This window comes from Maylandia zebra, linkage group LG2 (assembly GCF_041146795.1).
Source record: "Maylandia zebra isolate NMK-2024a linkage group LG2, Mzebra_GT3a, whole genome shotgun sequence".
Taxonomy (NCBI): Eukaryota; Metazoa; Chordata; class Actinopteri; order Cichliformes; family Cichlidae; genus Maylandia; species Maylandia zebra.
Genome location: NC_135168.1, coordinates 24,172,463 through 24,191,820, shown reverse-complemented (window position 1 = coordinate 24,191,820; position 19,358 = coordinate 24,172,463). Strand labels below are relative to the sequence as shown.

At 45.7% G+C, this 19,358-nt stretch overlaps 1 protein-coding gene across 1 annotated transcript; it reads right to left on the bottom strand.

The window, feature by feature from the left end:
* Window positions 1–172: 172 nt before the first annotated feature.
* Window positions 173–14,410, bottom strand: sparc (secreted protein, acidic, cysteine-rich (osteonectin)). The gene is made up of 10 exons (XM_004552074.4): window positions 14,278–14,410; window positions 6,054–6,119; window positions 5,625–5,678; window positions 4,391–4,478; window positions 3,579–3,700; window positions 3,044–3,164; window positions 1,446–1,579; window positions 976–1,124; window positions 735–883; window positions 173–597 (listed from the first exon to the last, which is right to left on the bottom strand). Exons 2-10 carry the CDS (start codon window positions 6,108–6,110, stop codon window positions 569–571), a joined length of 903 nt encoding a protein of 300 aa, XP_004552131.1. The 5' UTR covers window positions 6,111–6,119; window positions 14,278–14,410; the 3' UTR covers window positions 173–568.
* Window positions 14,411–19,358: the final 4,948 nt, after the last annotated feature.

Here is a 19,358-nt window from a genome sequence, read left to right as displayed (position 1 = left end):
TCCCCTCGTCATAACAATATATCCTCTTTATTGCTTTCAATGTACTGGTGTAGCAGTAGTCATAAGATCAAAAACCAAAATACATCAAATGACAAAAAAAAAAGAGAGTCCACCACCGAAAGAGTGCAAAAACTAAACAGCTCATTTTAGTAGGAAGCAAGCAGAGGGAGCATTTATTTCCAAACTTTATTGTCAATTTACAGCTTTGTCCGCTCACAACACTTCAAAGCCATCTCCAATTAAAGCCCCGAACACATGGCAGCATGAATACAACACTGGCAGCACGTAGATTTACATCAGAGGTCTTTTGTTTTTTACAGGAGCTTTTTGTTCCACACGTGGACGATCCAAAGATCCGTGAACACATCGGGTTAGTACAGGCTGTGCACATTTCTCTCTTCTAATTGATTTTAGTGGTATAGGTAGGAAAGACCGTTATTTGAGAAATAAAAAATAGAAATGCAATTAGCACCGTTACTGTCATTTGTTTGTTTAACTTAGGGATCAGCACCTTTTCCCGTTAGTAGCGAATAAGAGACATCATACTGCTGCTGCGGGTCAGAGCGACTCAGATGATGAGATCTTTGTCCACATCCTCTGCAAACACAAAGACGAGAAACACAGAGAGGACACGGTCAGAACAGTGAGCTCGTCGGGTCACGCCCTACCCACCCAAAAACTCTGTCCCACAGTCCGAGGGATCGTATTAGATTTGTCAGGTGTTCGGTACTCACGGTCCTTGAGGCCAAAGCAGGTGGCCCACTCCTCCAGGGCGATGTATTTGTCAGCGTCAGCATCGCACTGCTCAAAGAAGCGGGTGGTGCAATGCTCCATGGGAATGAGAGGCGCGCGCAGAGGGGCGAGCTCTGTGTGGGTGAGATATCTGGAAGCAAACAAACAGGACAGCAAGGATAAGTTTGGCCTTTAGTTGGTGAGACGCAGCATCATCTCCCCCTCCCCATGACCCCTACATACCCGTCGACGGGGTGCTGGTCAAGCTGGCCGAACTGCCAGTGGACGGGGAAGATGTACATGTTGTAGTTCTTCTCGAAGTCGTGGGCGAGCAGGTCCAGGGAGTGATCACCGGCCTGAAGCCTCTTCTCGTTCTCGTAGATCTTCTTCACCTGAAACGTCGGACGGAGGAGTTCACGTCGGGTCATGTTGGAAGTGGCAGACGTGCAACAATAAAGAGCCTGAAAGCTTTTTTCTGTTTTCTGTTTCATGTTTGTAGGTTTACTACTTATTTCCTCAGGCTGAGGTTAAATCCTCAAACTGTTCGACCGCATTTCAAAGTACTCGAAGCACAAATGTGCTTAAAGACACTTCTTTAAACTTACGTTTCATCATGAAACCTGAAACATTTGTGTCTGTGACTGCCGTCTAAAATGATGACAGTTTATTGTGAACAGAATAAAGGACAGATCAACAAGCCGGTCTGTTCTCACCCTGAGCTTCTGCTTCTCGGTCAGCAGGTTGTTGTCCTCGTCGCGCTCGTACAGCGTCACCAGAACGTTCTTCAGCCAGTCCCTCATACGCAGCGGGAACTCTGTCAGCTCGCTGTCCAGACAGGGCTCGATGACTGCAAGACAAAAGCACCATCAGACACAGACTCACACTGACTGCTGGGCTCTACACCTGCACAAACGTCTGTGATGCTGGAAATCAAAGCATGAGTGTTTCAAACATTGATGATGCAGGGTTGGAAGTGACGGCTACACCCAGGTGTACTTTGGTGTACTGAACAGTGCCGTGATCTCCATTTAAACCCTGGAGCCCAAACACTTCTCCTCGCGCTGAGCTTGTGTATCGTGTTCTATAGCTCGCGTGTTGGGACACGTCTGAACGCCGCCGAGCCACAGCCACAGTCAGACCCACCCATCAATCACTAGCGTGCTCTGACACACCTGAGCTCAGCCTATTGGCACGCCGGGGAGGAGGCAGGGGAACTGACTGGGAACTAAACTTCAGATATGTCTGAACCATCAACACCGAACCAAAAAACAGAAACAGGAAGAAACCAAAACGCACTATGTCGAAACAAAAGATGGGAGCAGCGATACAAGAATATCCAAATTCATGAGCTGGAAATCCAGATGAGATAAAATTCCAGTCGAGTTGTCAGATAAATTTAGGAGAGGTTCTCCCTGAAATCTCAGAAAAGCTGCACTCCTTTTACTGCAGAGCCACTTCAAACTCCTTTTTGTCCTCATGCATCCACAGATATAATTCCTATCTCAGTTTCATCTTTGTTTCTGTGCGTTATTGGAGGTTTGCAGCTCATCCTTCAGATCTTCTAGAATTAGTTTAAATGCTGCAAACAGGTTCAAATAATTAAGTGCTTTACACGTGATTAAAGAGGCTTTTTCCCCGAAGCCAACATTAACGTTTGGGTGTGACCAGGGTGGAGGCAGCACGCCCTCCATCCCGTCCTTTACTCAGTGACTCAGACTCACTCGAGACCACCCGAAGGCTCAGCGCTTCAATTCCTGCTGTATCCACTCAGATTAAAGGAGATAGCGTCCTCCTCGATTCAGTTTTATTTATATAGCGCCAAATTACAACAACAGTCGCCTCAAGGTGCTTTATATTGTAAGATAGACCCTACATTAATACATACAGAGAAAAACCCAACAATCATATGACCCCCTATGAGCAAGCACTTTGGCAACAGTGGGAAGGAAAAACTCCCTTTTAACAGGAAGAAACCTCTGGCACTCCACTTAGCCGCGCTGTGAGCTTACTTAATGCTCACTGATACCATCTAAAATACTTGCATGCTGATTCAGGACCGTTTAAATCAGAAATGGAAACAAACAGTTTGTTTCCATTTCTGATTTAAAACTTTGTTTAACTGGACAAATCTGTGAAGCCAAGTTCAGACTGTGCTAAAGACCTGCATCCAGAGAACACAACGTGTTAGTCTGTTAATCTGAGTCCTCATGAATAGAGGAAAATCTCTGCATGGTCTGCAGATCATGTGTTTTTATACCCTGCCATAATGGATCATTGCCTGAACGGTTCCATGCAGAGTGTGAGAGCTCACGTTTGCAGGAGCCGATGTAGTCGAGGTGCAGCTTGTGGCCCTTCTTGGTTCCCTCCAGGGTGCACTTGGTGGCAAAGAAGTGGCAGGAGGACTCGTAGGTCTTGTTGTCAGTGCCGCAAATCTGCAGGAGAGAAAGCAGAGCTCAGTCTGCAACGCAGTGACATTGCAGGGACAGACGAGTCCTCACACGTGTGCTTCTGACCAAAACAGCCCTTTAGTTTGAAAATATGATTTTCCTGAAACAAACTGAACTAAAAGCTCGGAATTCTTTCTTTTTTTTCTACTCTTTGCTTTGCGTGATGTCACAGACACCAGATAGCCCTAATAGAGAAGCTCCGCCCACCGGTGGCTCCTCTGCTTTGCTTGCAGGCCAATCAGATTACAGTTGGCCTAATGCTAAAATTCTTCTTTCTGCTTGCAGAGAGGACAAAATCTCTTCATGCAGAAACACGCAGAGCTGCACAGCTTCAGCTCCTGCCGCAGATGCCAGTCACACCACTCAGGTCAGGAACACTCGGGCTGATTTTAAACTCACATGCTCAAAGTCTCCTTCCACCGGTGGGCAGGTAGAGGGGTCCTGGCACACACACATGGGAGTGTTGCTCTCATCCACCTCACACACTTTGCCCTTCTTGCAGTGGTAGTTCAGACAGGCATCTGTGGAGAAAACAGAAGTGAAACAGTAGGTTTTAGCTTCAAGGGACAAAATGTAGTTTTTATTTAAAGTGGACATAAAGAAGGCAGATCTGCATCATTTTTGCATTTCCATCTTTCCTTCTTTACGTCTCTTCTGTCCTTTTTGGTTGTCAGAATCAGAATCAGAATACTTTATTAAGGGAAAGTATGAGAGTTACGGTTGCTCCAGTACAGTAACATTAATAGAAACAAAAACAAAAACAGACTAGACTATTAGCAATACAATATGTTAAGATATAAGGAGCAGCACAATATATACAAATCATCAAATAATCACCAAATTGCTGTCAGCTGTTGCAGTGAGAACACAGCGGCTCGTAGCTGACCTGCTGTGCATTATTAAGTGAGGGTGTGCAGCTCATAGGCTGAGCTGCCTCTTAAAGTGGGTGGAATGTGTAATTACAGAGCGAGGGAGTCTGTCATTACGGCCATTTGAGTTGCCAGTTTGAGGCTTTGCTAAACTCAGACAGCCACAAATGCTGTGAAATCAAATCCTTCATTCTAATGTTTACAGCAGGTTTGCAGGAACATCTGCTTTGACTTCAGCATCTCAACATCTTTCATGTCCACGTTACCACCCATCAGGGGACAGAAGGACATTAACTGTGACATTAAAGTTTTGATTGGAAGTGAGTGTGTTTGTGAACTTACTCTCAGTGACAACATCCTCAATAATGTCGATGGCCTCGTCAAACTCTCCGATCTCAACCTGCACTGGATTGGCCCCCACTTCGGTCTCCTGAAGGACACGAGAGGTCAGAGATCAGATCATAAAGCGCTCAGATTGAGGTCTGAGCTGTGTTCGGGTCTATTTCTGCCTGACGTCCACTTAAACCAAACCGCCTAAATACGTCTGGTTTCCTGAAGACGGGAAAAACAAGCTGAAGCATCACCGCTAAAGGAGGTTCCTCCCTGAAGGCCAAACAGAGTCTGGGAGCAGCCAGACCATAATATTCAACAATAACACGCAGCTGGGGCCACATGTGGAGTAATGGCTTCCTGAGCAGCTAAAATTAACAGCTGTGGGATCTTTGGTCCCACTGGACCTCTGAAGCAGGAAACCATAAAACGTTCTCATGAAGACTCTATGCTCTGCTGCAGGAATGTTTCTGGAATATCACGGAAAGAAACCTGAGCGGATGGAACTGAAAGAATAGGCGCTGCCGTGTGTGACATGGCGCTTTCCTGAAAAGGCAAAAGCACGGACGTTTCACGTCTTCAGTTGCTGCGTGTCGGATTTGGGTGGAATTTGCTTTAAAACCTGAGACGCCTTCAAGGACGAAACAGAAGCTCCCAGGCTTTTTTTGAAAAGCTTTGACGAGGCAAGAAGGTCACGACCCAGAAACAAAAGCAGAAGCACAGATGACTGATTCATTAAGCTGATCTTGGTTATTTTCTGACATGTCTCAAACATGTGTCAGCTCTTTGTAAAAACACTTCGTTGTGTCCTTTGGGCTCATGTTTTTAGAAAGCAACCAAAAAACAACAAGTTTTTGTTGATGATTTTATTGCTGGACTGATTTCTTCACAGAAGCAGTCTCTCCTGCAGTCACAAGTGGAAAAACGCCTCGAACTTCGGCTACGCTGCGGATGAACCCTAAAGCTCCGCTGCAGATCGCATCATCTCCGAGCAGCTGCGTGGCTCAGAAAATATGCCGCAGAGGCCAAATCAGACATACGGGAGAGCAAATGTTTCCCACAGACATCACGGTCACACTTACACTCGCTGCCAGAGGATTCCTCTGCAGACTTTCACCCAGGGTTTCTCACAGATCCACGAAGGCTACAGAGGAATCCTTATGGAGTGTTTTATGGAAACTGAAGCTTCCTGTTTGTGTGACGGACGATGATCACAGACGGCAAGAACATCAACATCTGGACTCACCTCAACAACTGGCTCCTCAGTCCCAGGCTCTTCCACGATGGGCTCCTCATCAGCCTGACACACACACACACACACACACACACACACACACATTAAACATTATTAAATGCTTGTGGCTGCTCATAGAAGTCATGTGAGTGCGTCCACACAAACACACAGTAGAGAAACACTCACAGGGGAGGAACTGGCCATCAGGAAAACACACACACACACACACACACACACACACACACACACACACACACACACACACACACACACACACACACACACACACACACACACACACACACACATCGAAGAGAAACGCACACACGATAAGTCACAGCAGAGGAAAGAAGAAAAGAGGTCACACAAAGAAAGGAAGATGCTATCGAGACGTAAACATCTACACACGCACACACACTCTTACAGGCATGTGTGACTTACAGGAGCAGCCCTGGCGTGGCCAGCCAGGCAAAGGAGGAAGACGATCCACACCCTCATCTTCAAAGTCTGTGGAGACAAACAGAGATGATGAGCTGACAAAAACGCACACAGACACTTGATTAAGTACGCAGCTTTGTGTGAGTGCTCACTCAAAGTAAAGCAGAGTTTTTGTTGCTTCTTCTTTCGCTTGTTAGAATCAGTGTAAACTATGGCGCCTCTGGCAGAGAGCCCTGCAGTTCTTCTCACGACCACAGAAGCCTGTGGGACGATTCTGACGCTGATGGAAGCGCTCCAGATTCCCAAACAGAAGCGCTCACTGTCTGCTTTGTTTCCCGACACGCTGGGTTCAGATGGTCTGTGACGCTCTGAGAACCATCTCTCCCTCTGAGAGGCGTTTGCTCTGCTGCAGGAGTCTGACCGAATGCTAACCGGGGTCCCCGTACGAGGCCGGGTCGGCCTGTTGTCATGCTCTTCGGGTGGAAATGGCTCCGGTCTTTGTGCGCTCTCTCTCACAGCAGCCTGAGGCAACGTTTGCACCAGCCAGTGTTTGGATCGACCAGCCTCAATTAAGCTCAGCTAAACACACATTTACACCCTAATGACAGATATGTGATAACAGGGCCCTGATATGTGACTTGGGGTCTTTTAAAGGGTGAGACAGGACTTGGCACCCGCCTGTGAAACACTTGAGAGTGACATGAGGTGACGTGGATGTGAGAGAGGCCTGCAGAAACAGATTCGCTGGAGTTTTAGGAGGACTCATTCAAATATCAGTTGACCAACTTATTTTGAAGGATCTGTGCTGAAACCTAAAGGTGTGTCTGCTGCTCGTGTCCTCACACCCGAGCGACAGAGAGGCTCGATTATGGAGCGACACGCTGGCGTCTGTGCGTTTGCGGTGGCAACGACTTTGGTAAGGACAAAGTGTGTATTTAGAGGTGGAACCAAACACAACACCAGCTGGGAGCTTTATTAGGTGCTGGTGACGGTGCCACCACCTTCTGCCACCTTCACGAAGAGAGGTCATTGTGCAGTTACCAAAATACGCTTGATACGCTGGCGTGTTAGTGCTGCACATGCTGCAGTAAGCTCTGTCACCCCGAGTGTGTCAAAGATAACAGACAGTGCATATTTCCTGTGAAAAGAGACTCTCTGTGTCTCCTCTAAGGAACCACTGTTGGAAACTCATCCCGGCTTCTGTCTCCTCTTTGTGTCATGTCTCCAGGACTGAATAAAGCCTCCTTTGTTTGCAACAGAGCGCAGCACTGCTCAGTCTACTAGTTATCTCATCCTGCACCTCCATCAAGCTTCTCCCAGACATCAGGGGAAGAATCTGTGAGATCAAACATATGAGAAGGAGCAGACCATACAGATCAAAGTTCCTCCCTCTGTTATTGTGTCTTGATTTTGAAAAGAAATGGAATTCGCCCCAAAACACAAGGCAGTATCTGCAGTTTTGAGCGGACACAGTTTAAAGGCTGCGTGAGATCAGCAAGGATAATAAGACTTAGCAAACAGAGCTGTGCATACTTGGAATTCCTGCGCCTCGGATAAGAGTGCAGCAGCTTGAAACCAACAACAGTTGAATAAAAACGAATGATCCCTCCTTCCTCTGCAGCTTTAAACCTCCCAGCATGTCAAAGATAGCTGCAGCTGAATGGCGTGACTGTGAAAACACTGAAGCTGACACCGTGCCCGGCTGATGAAAAGCACGAGGCCTGTAGACACGAAGAGGCTGAGTCGAGCGACGTTTTGCGACACATGCAGAAAAGAGTAAATCTGTTTGAAGAACCTTCAGGCTAAACACGAGTCCGGGGATTGGCGTTTGTCTGCGATCGGCTCCAAATGCTCACAGCAGTGCTCGTTAGGAAGGACGGACGTTGATTTTTGGTTAAATTTGCAGCTTTAAGGAACCAGATTTCCTTCTACTCCCACCGGTTTCTATCAGCTGATACAGGGTGGTAATGTATCAGCATATAAGTGCACACATTCATGTAAAGTCACAAAGTCCTGCTGCTGCCCCTCTGTAGGCTTCCTGAAGCTGGCCAAGAGGGAAATGGACTTTTAGCAGGGCTTTCTTTATTTAGTTTAGTTTTTTATTATTACATGTTGGTCATGCAGAAGAAATATATTTAATAAATAAATAAATCACAAAGAAAAAATGGTTCTAATTCTTATCGTTTTGCTTTCCTACTTGTCTGGAATCATAGCAACAACTTTCTTTTGTTCTTTAAACGTTTCCATGTGGTTCAAATTGATGCTGTCCTCTGGATTTATTTAAGAACCTGAGCTTGCTCTGATTATCACTGCTGTTGATGGAGGCCTGAAAAACCTTTAAGTTGGTGGGTGAGTTAACAGATATCACTTCCTGTTTCTGTTTCAGAAGATGAAATCTGTTTCCTTTGGCCTGAAGTCTAACGGGGGTTAAGCACTGCATCCCTTAGGGTCAAATCCTGACATGGATTGGGTCGTATTAGGAAAAGGAGAATAATTCTGATGTGTAGAGTTGCTCGTTGCTTCTGCAGCTATAAAAGATCGTTTGCTCTAAGCTCAGAGTCCAGGCAGGACCGGCACAGAGGTGTCCTCTGTTTCAGAAGGCTAAGAAGTCATAAGCAGCTCAGATGTGGAAAATTACAGAAGAGCTGGCAGCAGTCGGAGAATGACCTGCACAAAGGCACTTCTCTGCACCTTTTGAAAAGAAAGAAAAAAAGATGTTCTGCAGACGGGACATAAGTAAGGGCCTCTGACACATCGTAAGCAGAGTGTCTGGGCTGAGTGTCATCGCAGCAAGAAGAGAAAATAAGCAGGAAAGCGAGTGTTTGATTTGGAGGGACGTGGTGTTCCCATCGCTTTTACTTATTCTCGTTTGGCCAGAGAGCCACTGGGCTTGGCTCGGCGGGAAAGGGGAGGCCGGACATGCTGATGTAACAGCAAAACAAATTATTTTATTTGGAAAGCCGCTCACATAATCAAACACGGTGAGGCTAAAAGGGAAACTTGAGGCTCATAAAGGGGCCTTTCTCCCTCCCCACCAGTGGATTTCAGCTGGGTAAGCGAGCGTAAACAGCCCAAGCTGGATCTTCCAGTGATGCAGACATTTCCCTCTGCAGCTGCTCCTCTCCCAGCAGGCCTTCAAAGAGAGCAGATTCACACAGGTTCTTTCTTCTTCTCCTTGGTGTCATAACGGGAAGGTTGGCGGGCCTGGATAAACAACCTGTCGCAGTGCGTCTGCAGACAAACAGCTGTGCAAAGCAAATGCTGAGAATGAACAGCGGTTTCCTCTGTGTGTGATGTGCTCTGCAGACACACACGCTGTTCAGAACGAGGAAGGTCAGCATTCATGATGCACGCAAAACACAGACGCATCCTAACTTTGACTCTCCTGCCTCGGCATGGCCCTGAGATCATCTCGCTTCTAAGGTCTTCGCTCAGTGTGAGCTACAGCGGTTTCCTTCAATCTGCTGGCTTCTCAATAACTTCTTCAACTCTACAAGAAGAACCTCTCTTCCATCGAGACGGACGCCTCAAGGAAAGATTCCTCTGTGATGGCTTCCAGCGTTTGCCCTTTGACCTTTGGCACCACTGTCTCCCACCCCCGCTCCAAAAGACCCGTCCATCAAACAGGTGGCAGAAATCCGAGTGTGCCGTAAAGCCTTGCTGAGCCGTCTGTGACGAGTGAACAGGACTGACAGGAAGTAAAAGATCAGTGCAGACCCTGAGTCAGGCTGTTAGAGGAAAACTGGAGGGTCTCCTCTATGGGCTCAGATTTTTTTCTTGTAAATCACACTGATGAGTTACAAATTTTTTTGTTAAAGTTTGTCTACAAAAACCTACACATAAAACTCGAGTTGCAAGTATGAATTTTTCTTCCTGTCAGCTGATTGATCAATGTCATGTCAATCACAAATGTAACAATCCAATCAGAGAGCAGATGGGTTTAACTGTAGGAGGGGCGCTTCACTGAGCTTCAGGTCCCAGAAAGGTAAAACATTTTGAAGATGGAGGACGGCGACGGCGCTTCTGTAGCGCAGTGCGACTTTGTGTTAAAGTAATACTAAAGTAATAATGGTATTTCTGACCATTGGTATACCACAACTATACCCTTTCATCTTTTATCGAACATGTGTTCGCTGTCCTCCATCTTCATAAAATTCATTCAACTCTATAAAGTTTTCAGATATTTTGGTTTACAAGGTCACAAAGCTCAGTTCACAACGATGCAGTCTTATTTACAAATACAAAATATTTATGACCACAGTCTGAGCCCGTACTCCTCCTTCGTGTTTGGTTCAGAGAAGAAAGATTATGATTCGAACTTTAACGACTTTAAACAATCTGCTTTCTAAGTAGCTGAAATGAAAACAACAACACTACAGATTTAATTGAGGACAGAAGACGTGGCTGATGCTGCAAACCCAACAGAATCTGCAGCAGCAGTCACTGAGTCACTGATGGTTTCCAGTTTTCGTCAGTGGAAATGAGCAGAACATGTCCTAGAGGGATATATGACATGGAGAGCATCCACTTTTCTGACCTCTTAACATCCACCACGTGACCCCTGGCCCATAGCAGATGTTACTTTTCCATTAGGACCTTCAGAATCCCATAAAAAAGCGTTGATTTTTTAATTCATCACACACCTAATGTGAGATGGGCTGCATGTCTTTGGATGGATGAGGTAAGTAGTTTTTCCTGAATATGCATCAAATCTCACTGCAACCTGGACCAGTAGGACTGTTTCCTTACCAGAATCTCTCTAAATTAACCAAATCTTCACTTATTGAATATAAGCTGCTGACATTAACTCTTTGTGGATTGCTTCATTACAGATTCTTGCATTACTTCAGGTTTAATCTTCACAGCCTGCTGCAGCGGTTTCTTTCTTCAGTCCGAGCTCACACCTGATGAATCTGGTTTCCAGGGAGTACAGGGACCTCCCAGCGACCTGCCTGAACAAAGAGCAGTTTTCACAGCGTCCCATTCACCTGCACCGCTGAGCACAAAGAGAAGAATGAAGGAGAACTCGAGTGGAAAAAGTCCGGATGTTTGTAACCCGAGTCCCTCGCCACATGACCTGTTTGACTCTATTTCATCCTTCTCTCCTTCCCTTCATAATTTTATCTTTGATATTCTTCTCTTTGATTGCTGTAATTTGAGGTAAAATAATATCACCAATCTTCATATCTACAGATCAGAGGGAACACGCTGCTCCGTCACTGGGCAGGCCGGCTTTAAGCGCTCTTCGCTTTCATCTCGGCCACTTTTGTAACACTGAACTACATTTGCTGCCGCTTTCACTTCATCCAACACACACAGCAGGAAACCAGGAGATCCTGACTTTATGTGCTCGGTATGGTGGTCACAGACCCTTTACTTCAATATTATTTATATTCTTTTTAAGGTTTTGGAAGATGATAAGAATAAAGCAGATGTAATCACACACAAATGTAACTTTTAATAAACTTTTAATGATTTAATGTTCACTCTTACAGCTTTACTCTGATTGGATAAAACACCAGACAACAGAAAGTTGCTCGTAGCTTGACCTGAAGTCAGACATTGAAATACCTGATCCACTCATATCAGTTAGCTATCTACATTAGCCTTAGATAACCGTGGAAGTAAGCTAACATTAACTCCGGTGAGGTGTCTTTCTGGCTGGCTTACCCTGGCTATAAAGCTAAATCTGAGCTAAAACCTCAGACAGCATAAAAGATGGTGGTAGCGTTCAGGTCTGACACCTGCTCAACTCTGTATATTTTTATATACCGGTATTTTATTTATTGTTTACTCTATTTAATTTGTAAAATATGTGTACACACACACACACGTAGAAAAATATTTAGTATACACATCCAGAAATGCATATACTATTATATATTGTACATATATGTATTAGTTTCAGATGTAGCCATTCTTGTATTTTGCTTGTTTACATTATTGTATTTTGCACAACTCTGTTGCTTTTGAAGCTCGCACACAAGAATTTCACTCACATGTACTGTACCAATGTACCTGCACATGTGATGTGACAATAAAAGTGATTTGATTTGATTTGCAGTTTCTCTAATGTCCACCAGAGGGCGACTGCTCTGCTAACCAAAACAATTCCAAGAGACAGGGAGTGTACCGCTCACTGATGGCAGCGTCCCTCAGCCTGTCAGTCAGAGCAGCCCCTCTCACACTTCCGCTCTTCCTTCCCTCATCCCAAGGCAGTCGCAGCCCCTCCCTGAGCCTGTTTCTGCTAGAGGTTTCTTCCTGTTTAAAGGGAGTTTTTCCTTCCCACGCTCGCCAAGGGTTTCCTCATTGGAGGTCGTGTGATTGCCGGGGTTTTCCCTGTATTATTGTCTGGCCTTTACCTCACCATATTGAGCGCCTTGAGGTGACTGCTGTGGTGATTTAAGTTGTATAAATTCAACTGAGAAGTCAGCACGCCTCGACTGAAGTGCTTCTTTAAACCGATGAATCAGTCACACCTCAGACTGAACTCTGAAGAGACTTTTCCCTCTAAGCAGCAGGACTTGTTAGTCTGTTGGTGTGTTCTCATATTTCTTTATTCTTTTACTTTTATGTCTCCTTCTCTGTCTCCTTCCTCGCGTCCTTCTTCCTCACATTGAACTCCAGATTTTTCTTCTCCGCGCTGAGCACAGACAGTAGCACAATCCCTCCTTCCTTTCTGGGGATTAGTGTTTTTCTAGAGATTGCCAAGCTGGCTTTTCACAGCATCCTCAGCTCCAGCCCCTCCTCCACCACCTCCTCCTCCACCTTCCACTCCGGTCCAGACCTGCCACCTCAACAATTAAGCAGCCAGAGACGCTGTGTCTGCACTTCTCTCATACTAATGCTGGCACATTGTGCTTCAGCCTTTCCACAGAAATCTCGGACAAATCCTCAACAGGTGTGACGAACACACAAAACGAGACTGGAGACATTTTACTGAGACACATGTAACCGAGTGTGACACAAGAAGAAAGGACTGAGCACATTTCCTTAGACAGCAGCGAGCAATGAAATAACCCAAGATTTTCTAAAGATATAAAAACTCAACTCAGTTTGAGTTAAAGTTTCATTTAATCTGTGCATATCTGAAAAGTACCGTCCAGTAAAGCTCAGGTGTGACTACACGAAGGTTCCTGTGGTTAAAGAGTTCCTGTAGATCTTCAGTTATTTTTTCAGTTTTCCTCATGCAACAAAAAACAAACTGCTGGGTGCAAAATTACATAAACGTCTCTTCTGTTGACCTTTTTTTCTTCCCAGGAAATGTTGCCATCCACAAAAAGGGACCAAAGGCAGAGCCATCATCATTATGAGAGCTCACGTGCCACTAATGTTAAACTACTGATTTGTACTTTTACATAAAATCACAGTATAAGTTTTGGATTCTTGAAGTCATGATGGTCATATGTGCTGTGCAGCTCTCTAGTTTATCCTCAGGCTGCTGGGTGGATCTGGGGTGGGGGTCACGGCTCTATGGGCCCAGTCAGGCTGTTCTAACCAAACTGTGAAAATCTTTATGGAGCTCCATGACAATCCAGCTGCTGCACCATGGATCAGCACTAACTCAAAGAAACAGCTGGTAACCGATCACCATGGCAACCTGCATTCCTTTACATGAGAGTAATCAGGGAGGGGGTCACAGAGGGGGTCAGGAGGAAACTGTGGAGAAACTAGAATCTGTCACAGCTTCACCTCCTCCTCGTCCGATTTTCTTTCTCTCTTTGTTTTTGTATTTTCACACATTTTTCCACATAATTGTTTTTTACAGAAACAATAATTCACCAAAGAGAGGAAAGCAGAAAATCGAGAATCAGAATAACAAAAGTGTCCAATTAAAAAGGGTCTGAATCCCTCCTCCCCCTCAGCCCCCCTCCTCTTATTGCCGATGTGGCACACAATAGCTCCACAGTCTGAATGCTCTCAGTTCGTTCACCTGCAGGCTGTGATTGAGCAGTAATGGCAAAGGAGCCGTGGCTGCTCTCAGACCACAGTCCTGCCTTTAAAAGCAAAATTCAACAAAGTGGAACAGAAAAAAAGTACCAGCTGTTGAATGTGCTGAAGTTAAAACGGACATCTGTGTTTGTGATAAGTGTGTGAGGAAAAGTGTCAAAGCAGAGCCCTTCTGCGTAAAGCCGTCACTCCAACTGACAGAGCTCTAACAGCAGAAACGTTTCACTGCATCTAAAAGTGTAAATGTGTCTGTACGAGTCGGAGGCAGAGCGCTTACCTTCAGCTTTCAGAGAAGAACACCAGAAGAGAAGTCAGCTGTGTGCGGGACCCCGACGATCTAACTCCAGTACTGCTTTACGCACAGCTCATTTCCAATGGGACGTCCCAGCCTGGATACAGCCCCCCCCCTTTGGTCCATCACAGCCTCCCCCACCGCCTGTGGGCGGGTCTGTGATGTTAACCCTTACGCAGTGGCTGGAGGATAAATGAAGACTGGAGAGCAGCGATGACACGAGAAGAAACACGTGACCTGTGTCGTTACTTATTACTGTTAGAAAGATCAAAGACATAAAAAACATTTTGGTAACTCTGAAGAAAATCATCAAATACAAAATACTTTAAACATCTGGATTGACGTAGTCCACCTACAGACTGTATATGGAAGATGGGCACACATTGATTAGCTGAGCATTTGCACTTTGTGCAGCAATAAGATCAGGATAACCCTCCCAGTCCCAGCAGCTGATTCATGATGGAGCCTATCCCTGTTACCATAGGGCGAGAGGCAACGTACACAATTTGACCAATCAGGGCTAACACAGAGAGACAGCCATTGGCACAGACAGCCACTGGTACATGCATTCAGTCCTTTTGGCTGTGGGAGGAAACACAAACATGGAGAGAACATGCATGTGACATAGAACTCAGGCAACAGTGCTAACCATAGCTGTCCAGTATTTGGGTATATGGTATTTATTATTATTATAAGTGCGTGTCTGGTTGGTGATGGTCACTGATGGCTGCTGGCGTACACCTGCACCGGAAGCCTCTCTGTGTCCCGGGTTGTTTAAGCCAAAGCAGAATGGAGCAACAGCATAAAGACGCTCCAGAGGTCCAGTTCAGGGACTCCAGGTAGCTGAGGTGAAGCCTAGCAGGCAGCTAGCAGCTACAGCCACCTGTGTCACTGTTCACCTGTCAGTCAGAGAGGCCACGCCCATAATAATGCAAACTGAAAACTAGGTGAGTATAAAAACATTGTTCTAAAGTTTGTCTATGGGGACTGACTCACTGCTGCCTCTGCTGGACAGACTGCAGCTATCTGAGTTCTTCTCCGTCTGGTCTTGAACCTCGGGTAAAAGTTCTGTGCAAGTAAATCGTATTTTTCCGTAAATGTGCATCTATGCCTGAGTTAAATAGTCACGATCTCGCTCTACACTAAAGCTTCAGTCTTGTTCCCATAAAACTGTAACTCAGTGACTTCAGTGCTTTGGGGCATTTGTAGAACATCTGCATCACCACAGCTCAGACTCATGGACTGCTTTTCCAGCATCTGCTGTCCTCTGACAGACAGAAGCAATCAAGAACCATGTGCATGCCTCATGCTCTTCGGCTCGCCCTTCATTTTCTCTGTCTCATTGTTTGATGGACTGCTACTGTCTGTTCCCAGCATGCAGACCAGAGCTGATGTGAAGAACAGCTGGATCAGAGGGAGAGAGGGAAAATCCCTGCAATGCAACGTGGCGTTTTCCATTCTGCGAGGAAGCCACAGTCCAGCTGCAGATGAAGAGAAAAGAGGGGAGGAGGTGTTGTTACTCTTCAGTCTGCCCACCTTTTCTTCTTTTCTTCCCTCCCTTCTCTCTGCAAACGTGGCAGTCGTCTCTCTGTGTCTGATGAAACATGTCATTATTTTTTCCTCTGCTGCTAAATCATCCACGGGCAGCTCTGCAGGTCTGAAGATGTGAGGATTTAAACGCCCCTGTAATGTGGCAGCATTATTAAACAGGATTATGGAAACACACCCATCTGTGTGCCACGTAGTGAAACAAAGAAACACAGAAATATCTGAGGTCTGTGATTGGCTGAAAGCTGTGTTATTTTTTTATATAATCCCTGTGATTTAATATCGGTGATGTTTTGGGGATGGCAGAACGAGCTCTGCTCTTTTGCTGTGCGATGTGTTCATCACACTGCAGGATAATTTATTTTGCCTGAGTAAAGTCTTTGCAGGGACGTAACTGCAAACGCATACTGGCATTTACATGCGCACACATTTCTCACATTTTATGACAGAGTTACCTGATTGGTGGCCTGTGAGCAGCGTGTCCGCCACATTTGACCTGAAGGTCACACGGTGTGGTGGTCCTGGGGTTTTCTGAGCTCTAGATTCTTGTTGGTAGTTTTCGGTTCTCGTGTTTTTGCTTCCTGTCTTGATGAGCTGAAGGCTTTTCTTTGTGTTCCTCTTCTGCTTTGTTTTTGGATTTGTGCCTCGTCTTCCTTCGGGTCAAAGTTCTGCTGTCATTCAGGTCCGAGTCCAGGTGGACCAGGACCAGGTGACCCTGAATCCTCCCTTAGTTATGCTGCAATAGATGTAGGCTGCCGGGGGATTCCCATGATGCATTGAGTTTTTCCTTTCCAGTCACCTTCCTCACTCACTATGTGTTCATAGACTCTCTGCATTGAATCATACCTGCTATTAATCTCTGTCTCTCTTCCACAGCATGTCTTTATCCTGTCTTCCTTCTCTCACCCCAACTGGTCGCAGCAGATGGCCGCCCCTCCCTGGGCCTGGTTCTGCCGGAGGTTTCTTCCTGTTAAAAGGGAGTTTTTCCTTCCCACTGTCGCCAAAGTTCTTGCTCATAGGGGGTCATGTGATTGTTGGGTTTTCTCTGATTCTATTATTGTACGATCTACTGTACAACAGAAAGCACCTTTAGGCGACTGTTGTTGTGATTTGGCGCTATATAAATAAAATTGAATTGAGTCACACAGCAGCTTTTCGGGGGGGGGGGGGGGGGGGGGCAACAGCTGTCTGTGTTTAGGGCAACAGCACAGTGACAGTTACAGGTAAGAGATCCTGCTGCATTTGCATTTCCTCTCAAGGAGCAACAGGGAGCAGAATCTCTAAACCGCACAACCTGATTTACCAAAATTTGCAACATGTAATTTACAGATGCTACATCAGATACTTGATCTCCTCCACCCTTCTCCTGCCGAGAGCACAGCTTGAGACTTTGAAGTGTTCATTTTCATTCCAGCCTCTTCACATTTGACCCAGCAAACGACCTGCAGTGACACCCCGCCCTGTGCAGCTACACTTGGAACAACAGAATCCAACAGCCAGCAAGCCTCGGTCCGACCTACAACAGTCAAAGTGATGCGGCCTCCCACTGTGGTTCTACTGGGACCAGAACAGAGGGCCTGACAGGTTTAGGCTTTTCCACATCCACAAAACACACACCGTCGAACATCCTCCAGAGGATAAAGCACCAGTTAAAGGTCCACCACCAGGACAGAAACCACTCTGTTCCTTTTTGGATTTTTCATCAGTAAACCTTGCTCTGTCTTCAGCCTCCACCTGGATCTTCCGCTGTAACTGAGGCAGTCTTCAGGTCCGGACTCCACCTGTGAAGTCGTTAGACTGCAGTGTACCTGCTGCAGGCTGCATCTCTTATTGGTTACAGCTTTGTTCAGTGCAAAATGTATGAAATGTATGATATGTATGATTTTTCCTGACTGTAAACACCAGAGCTGCAGCAGGTCCTGGTGTTTCTTCGAGTCTGATGAGGGGTTGGGGGGTCGGGGGTCAGTTTTTAAACTAAAAAAGAACATTTTAAACCCAGAAACAAACATTAAAGCTTCTTCTTCGACCTCTTCCTGTGAAATCACAGGCTCTTAAAATGATTGCTGCTCTATGCCGGCCTTCAGGAGGCTTCTTCACTTTGATGGAGGTTCAAGCCTCCTCCTCCTCCTCTTGCTGCTGTTCCATACCAACAGAAACATTGAGTATAAACCCACACTCAGAATAAATTATGGGTCATTTTAGATTTTTTTTTTTTTTTACTCATATGAACAAACTCTGAGGTGTAAATGACACGCTTACTGCTCGCTGCCGCGCCCTGAGCTAAAAAACAGAAACTCAGCTTGAAATAGAAAACGTGACAGCGCCATGATCAATGGAAGAAATGTGGAGAAACACAATAAAACCCAAATAGATTTTTACAGGCTGCCTGATTCCTGAGACGCTGTTTGATTTTCATAAATGTGCCCTTGAAAGAAAACAACAGTGAGCCGGCTGGATGTTTGCTCCAGACTGAGCATGCTGACGGTCACAAGATGAAATGATTGTTTACGATGCCCGCTGTGGCAGTGATGCGTCCGCCTCGCTGTCCTGTAAACTCTGATGATGAAACATCTGTAGGGTTAGGGAAACAGTCATGTTGTCATGGTAACGATGACTGTAACAGTCATGAAAATTTGTCTTCCATCCACCGAGGCCATCAAGGTCAGCTTCATGAAACTGATGAAAAAGTCTTATAACTTAGAAACTGTGCTTCTTACACATGTGCTGTGTCATCAGCATATAGAAAGCACCAAATAAAGATTTAAAATATTGTGTCACATTTGACCTCTGACCTCTCCTTCAAGGTCAATAAACTGATCTGAAGGTCGAAGTGATAATAATGTTGATAATGATGCTACACTGAGCTATTTAAGTGTTTCTGTCTTGGTCCTCCGGTCCATTTCTCACTTTCTCTGGCAACAGTGGGAATGAAAAACTCCCTTTTAACAGGAAGAAACCTCCAGCAGAACCTGCCTCAGGAAGGGGTGGGCCCATCTGCACACACTGTGCTGCTCGGATGATCTGATATCCTCGTGTTGGTGTTGTTCCCAGACCATCATGAAAATGTTGTTCCAGGTTCAACATTGCAAGTGACCAATCACATTGTTGTGACGTTATTCTTTTGCGCGCCAAGCCATTCGTGCATTTATGAAATTCCAATGTTGCAAGGACAATATCAATTCTGCTTACTGTTTATTAAAGGGTTACGGTTAGGGTTAGGGTCAGGGTCCGTTGATCGGCGGACAGAGGCGGTTTCACGCAGCTTAAGTACAGTTTTTTGTTTTACGCCGGTTTTTCCCGAAGTCGAAAAAGTATGACGTCACAACATTCTGATTGGTCACTTGCAATGTTGATCCTGGAACAACATTTAGTATGATGATCTGGGAACAACACCAACACGAGGATATCAGATCAACCGTGCTGCTCAGAGTAGAGTAGTTAACCCAAGCTCCCCGCTCTGACCCTGGAGGAGACGTGACTCCTGCGGTTTCATCAGGAAATCAGACATGGAAAGATGC

Excerpts from the sequence above, each read along its gene's own strand:
- sparc (XM_004552074.4), bottom strand. The coding sequence starts at position 6,110 with ATGAGGGTGTGGATCGTCTTCCTCCTTTGCCTGGCTGGCCACGCCAGG. Across the intron at positions 5,679-6,053 it reads GCCACGCCAGGGCTGCTCCT|GCTGATGAGGAGCCCATCGT; the intron begins GTAAGTCACACA and ends TGTGTGTGTCAG. Across the intron at positions 598-734 it reads CTGCTTTGGCCTCAAGGACC|AGGATGTGGACAAAGATCTC; the intron begins GTGAGTACCGAA and ends TTGTGTTTGCAG.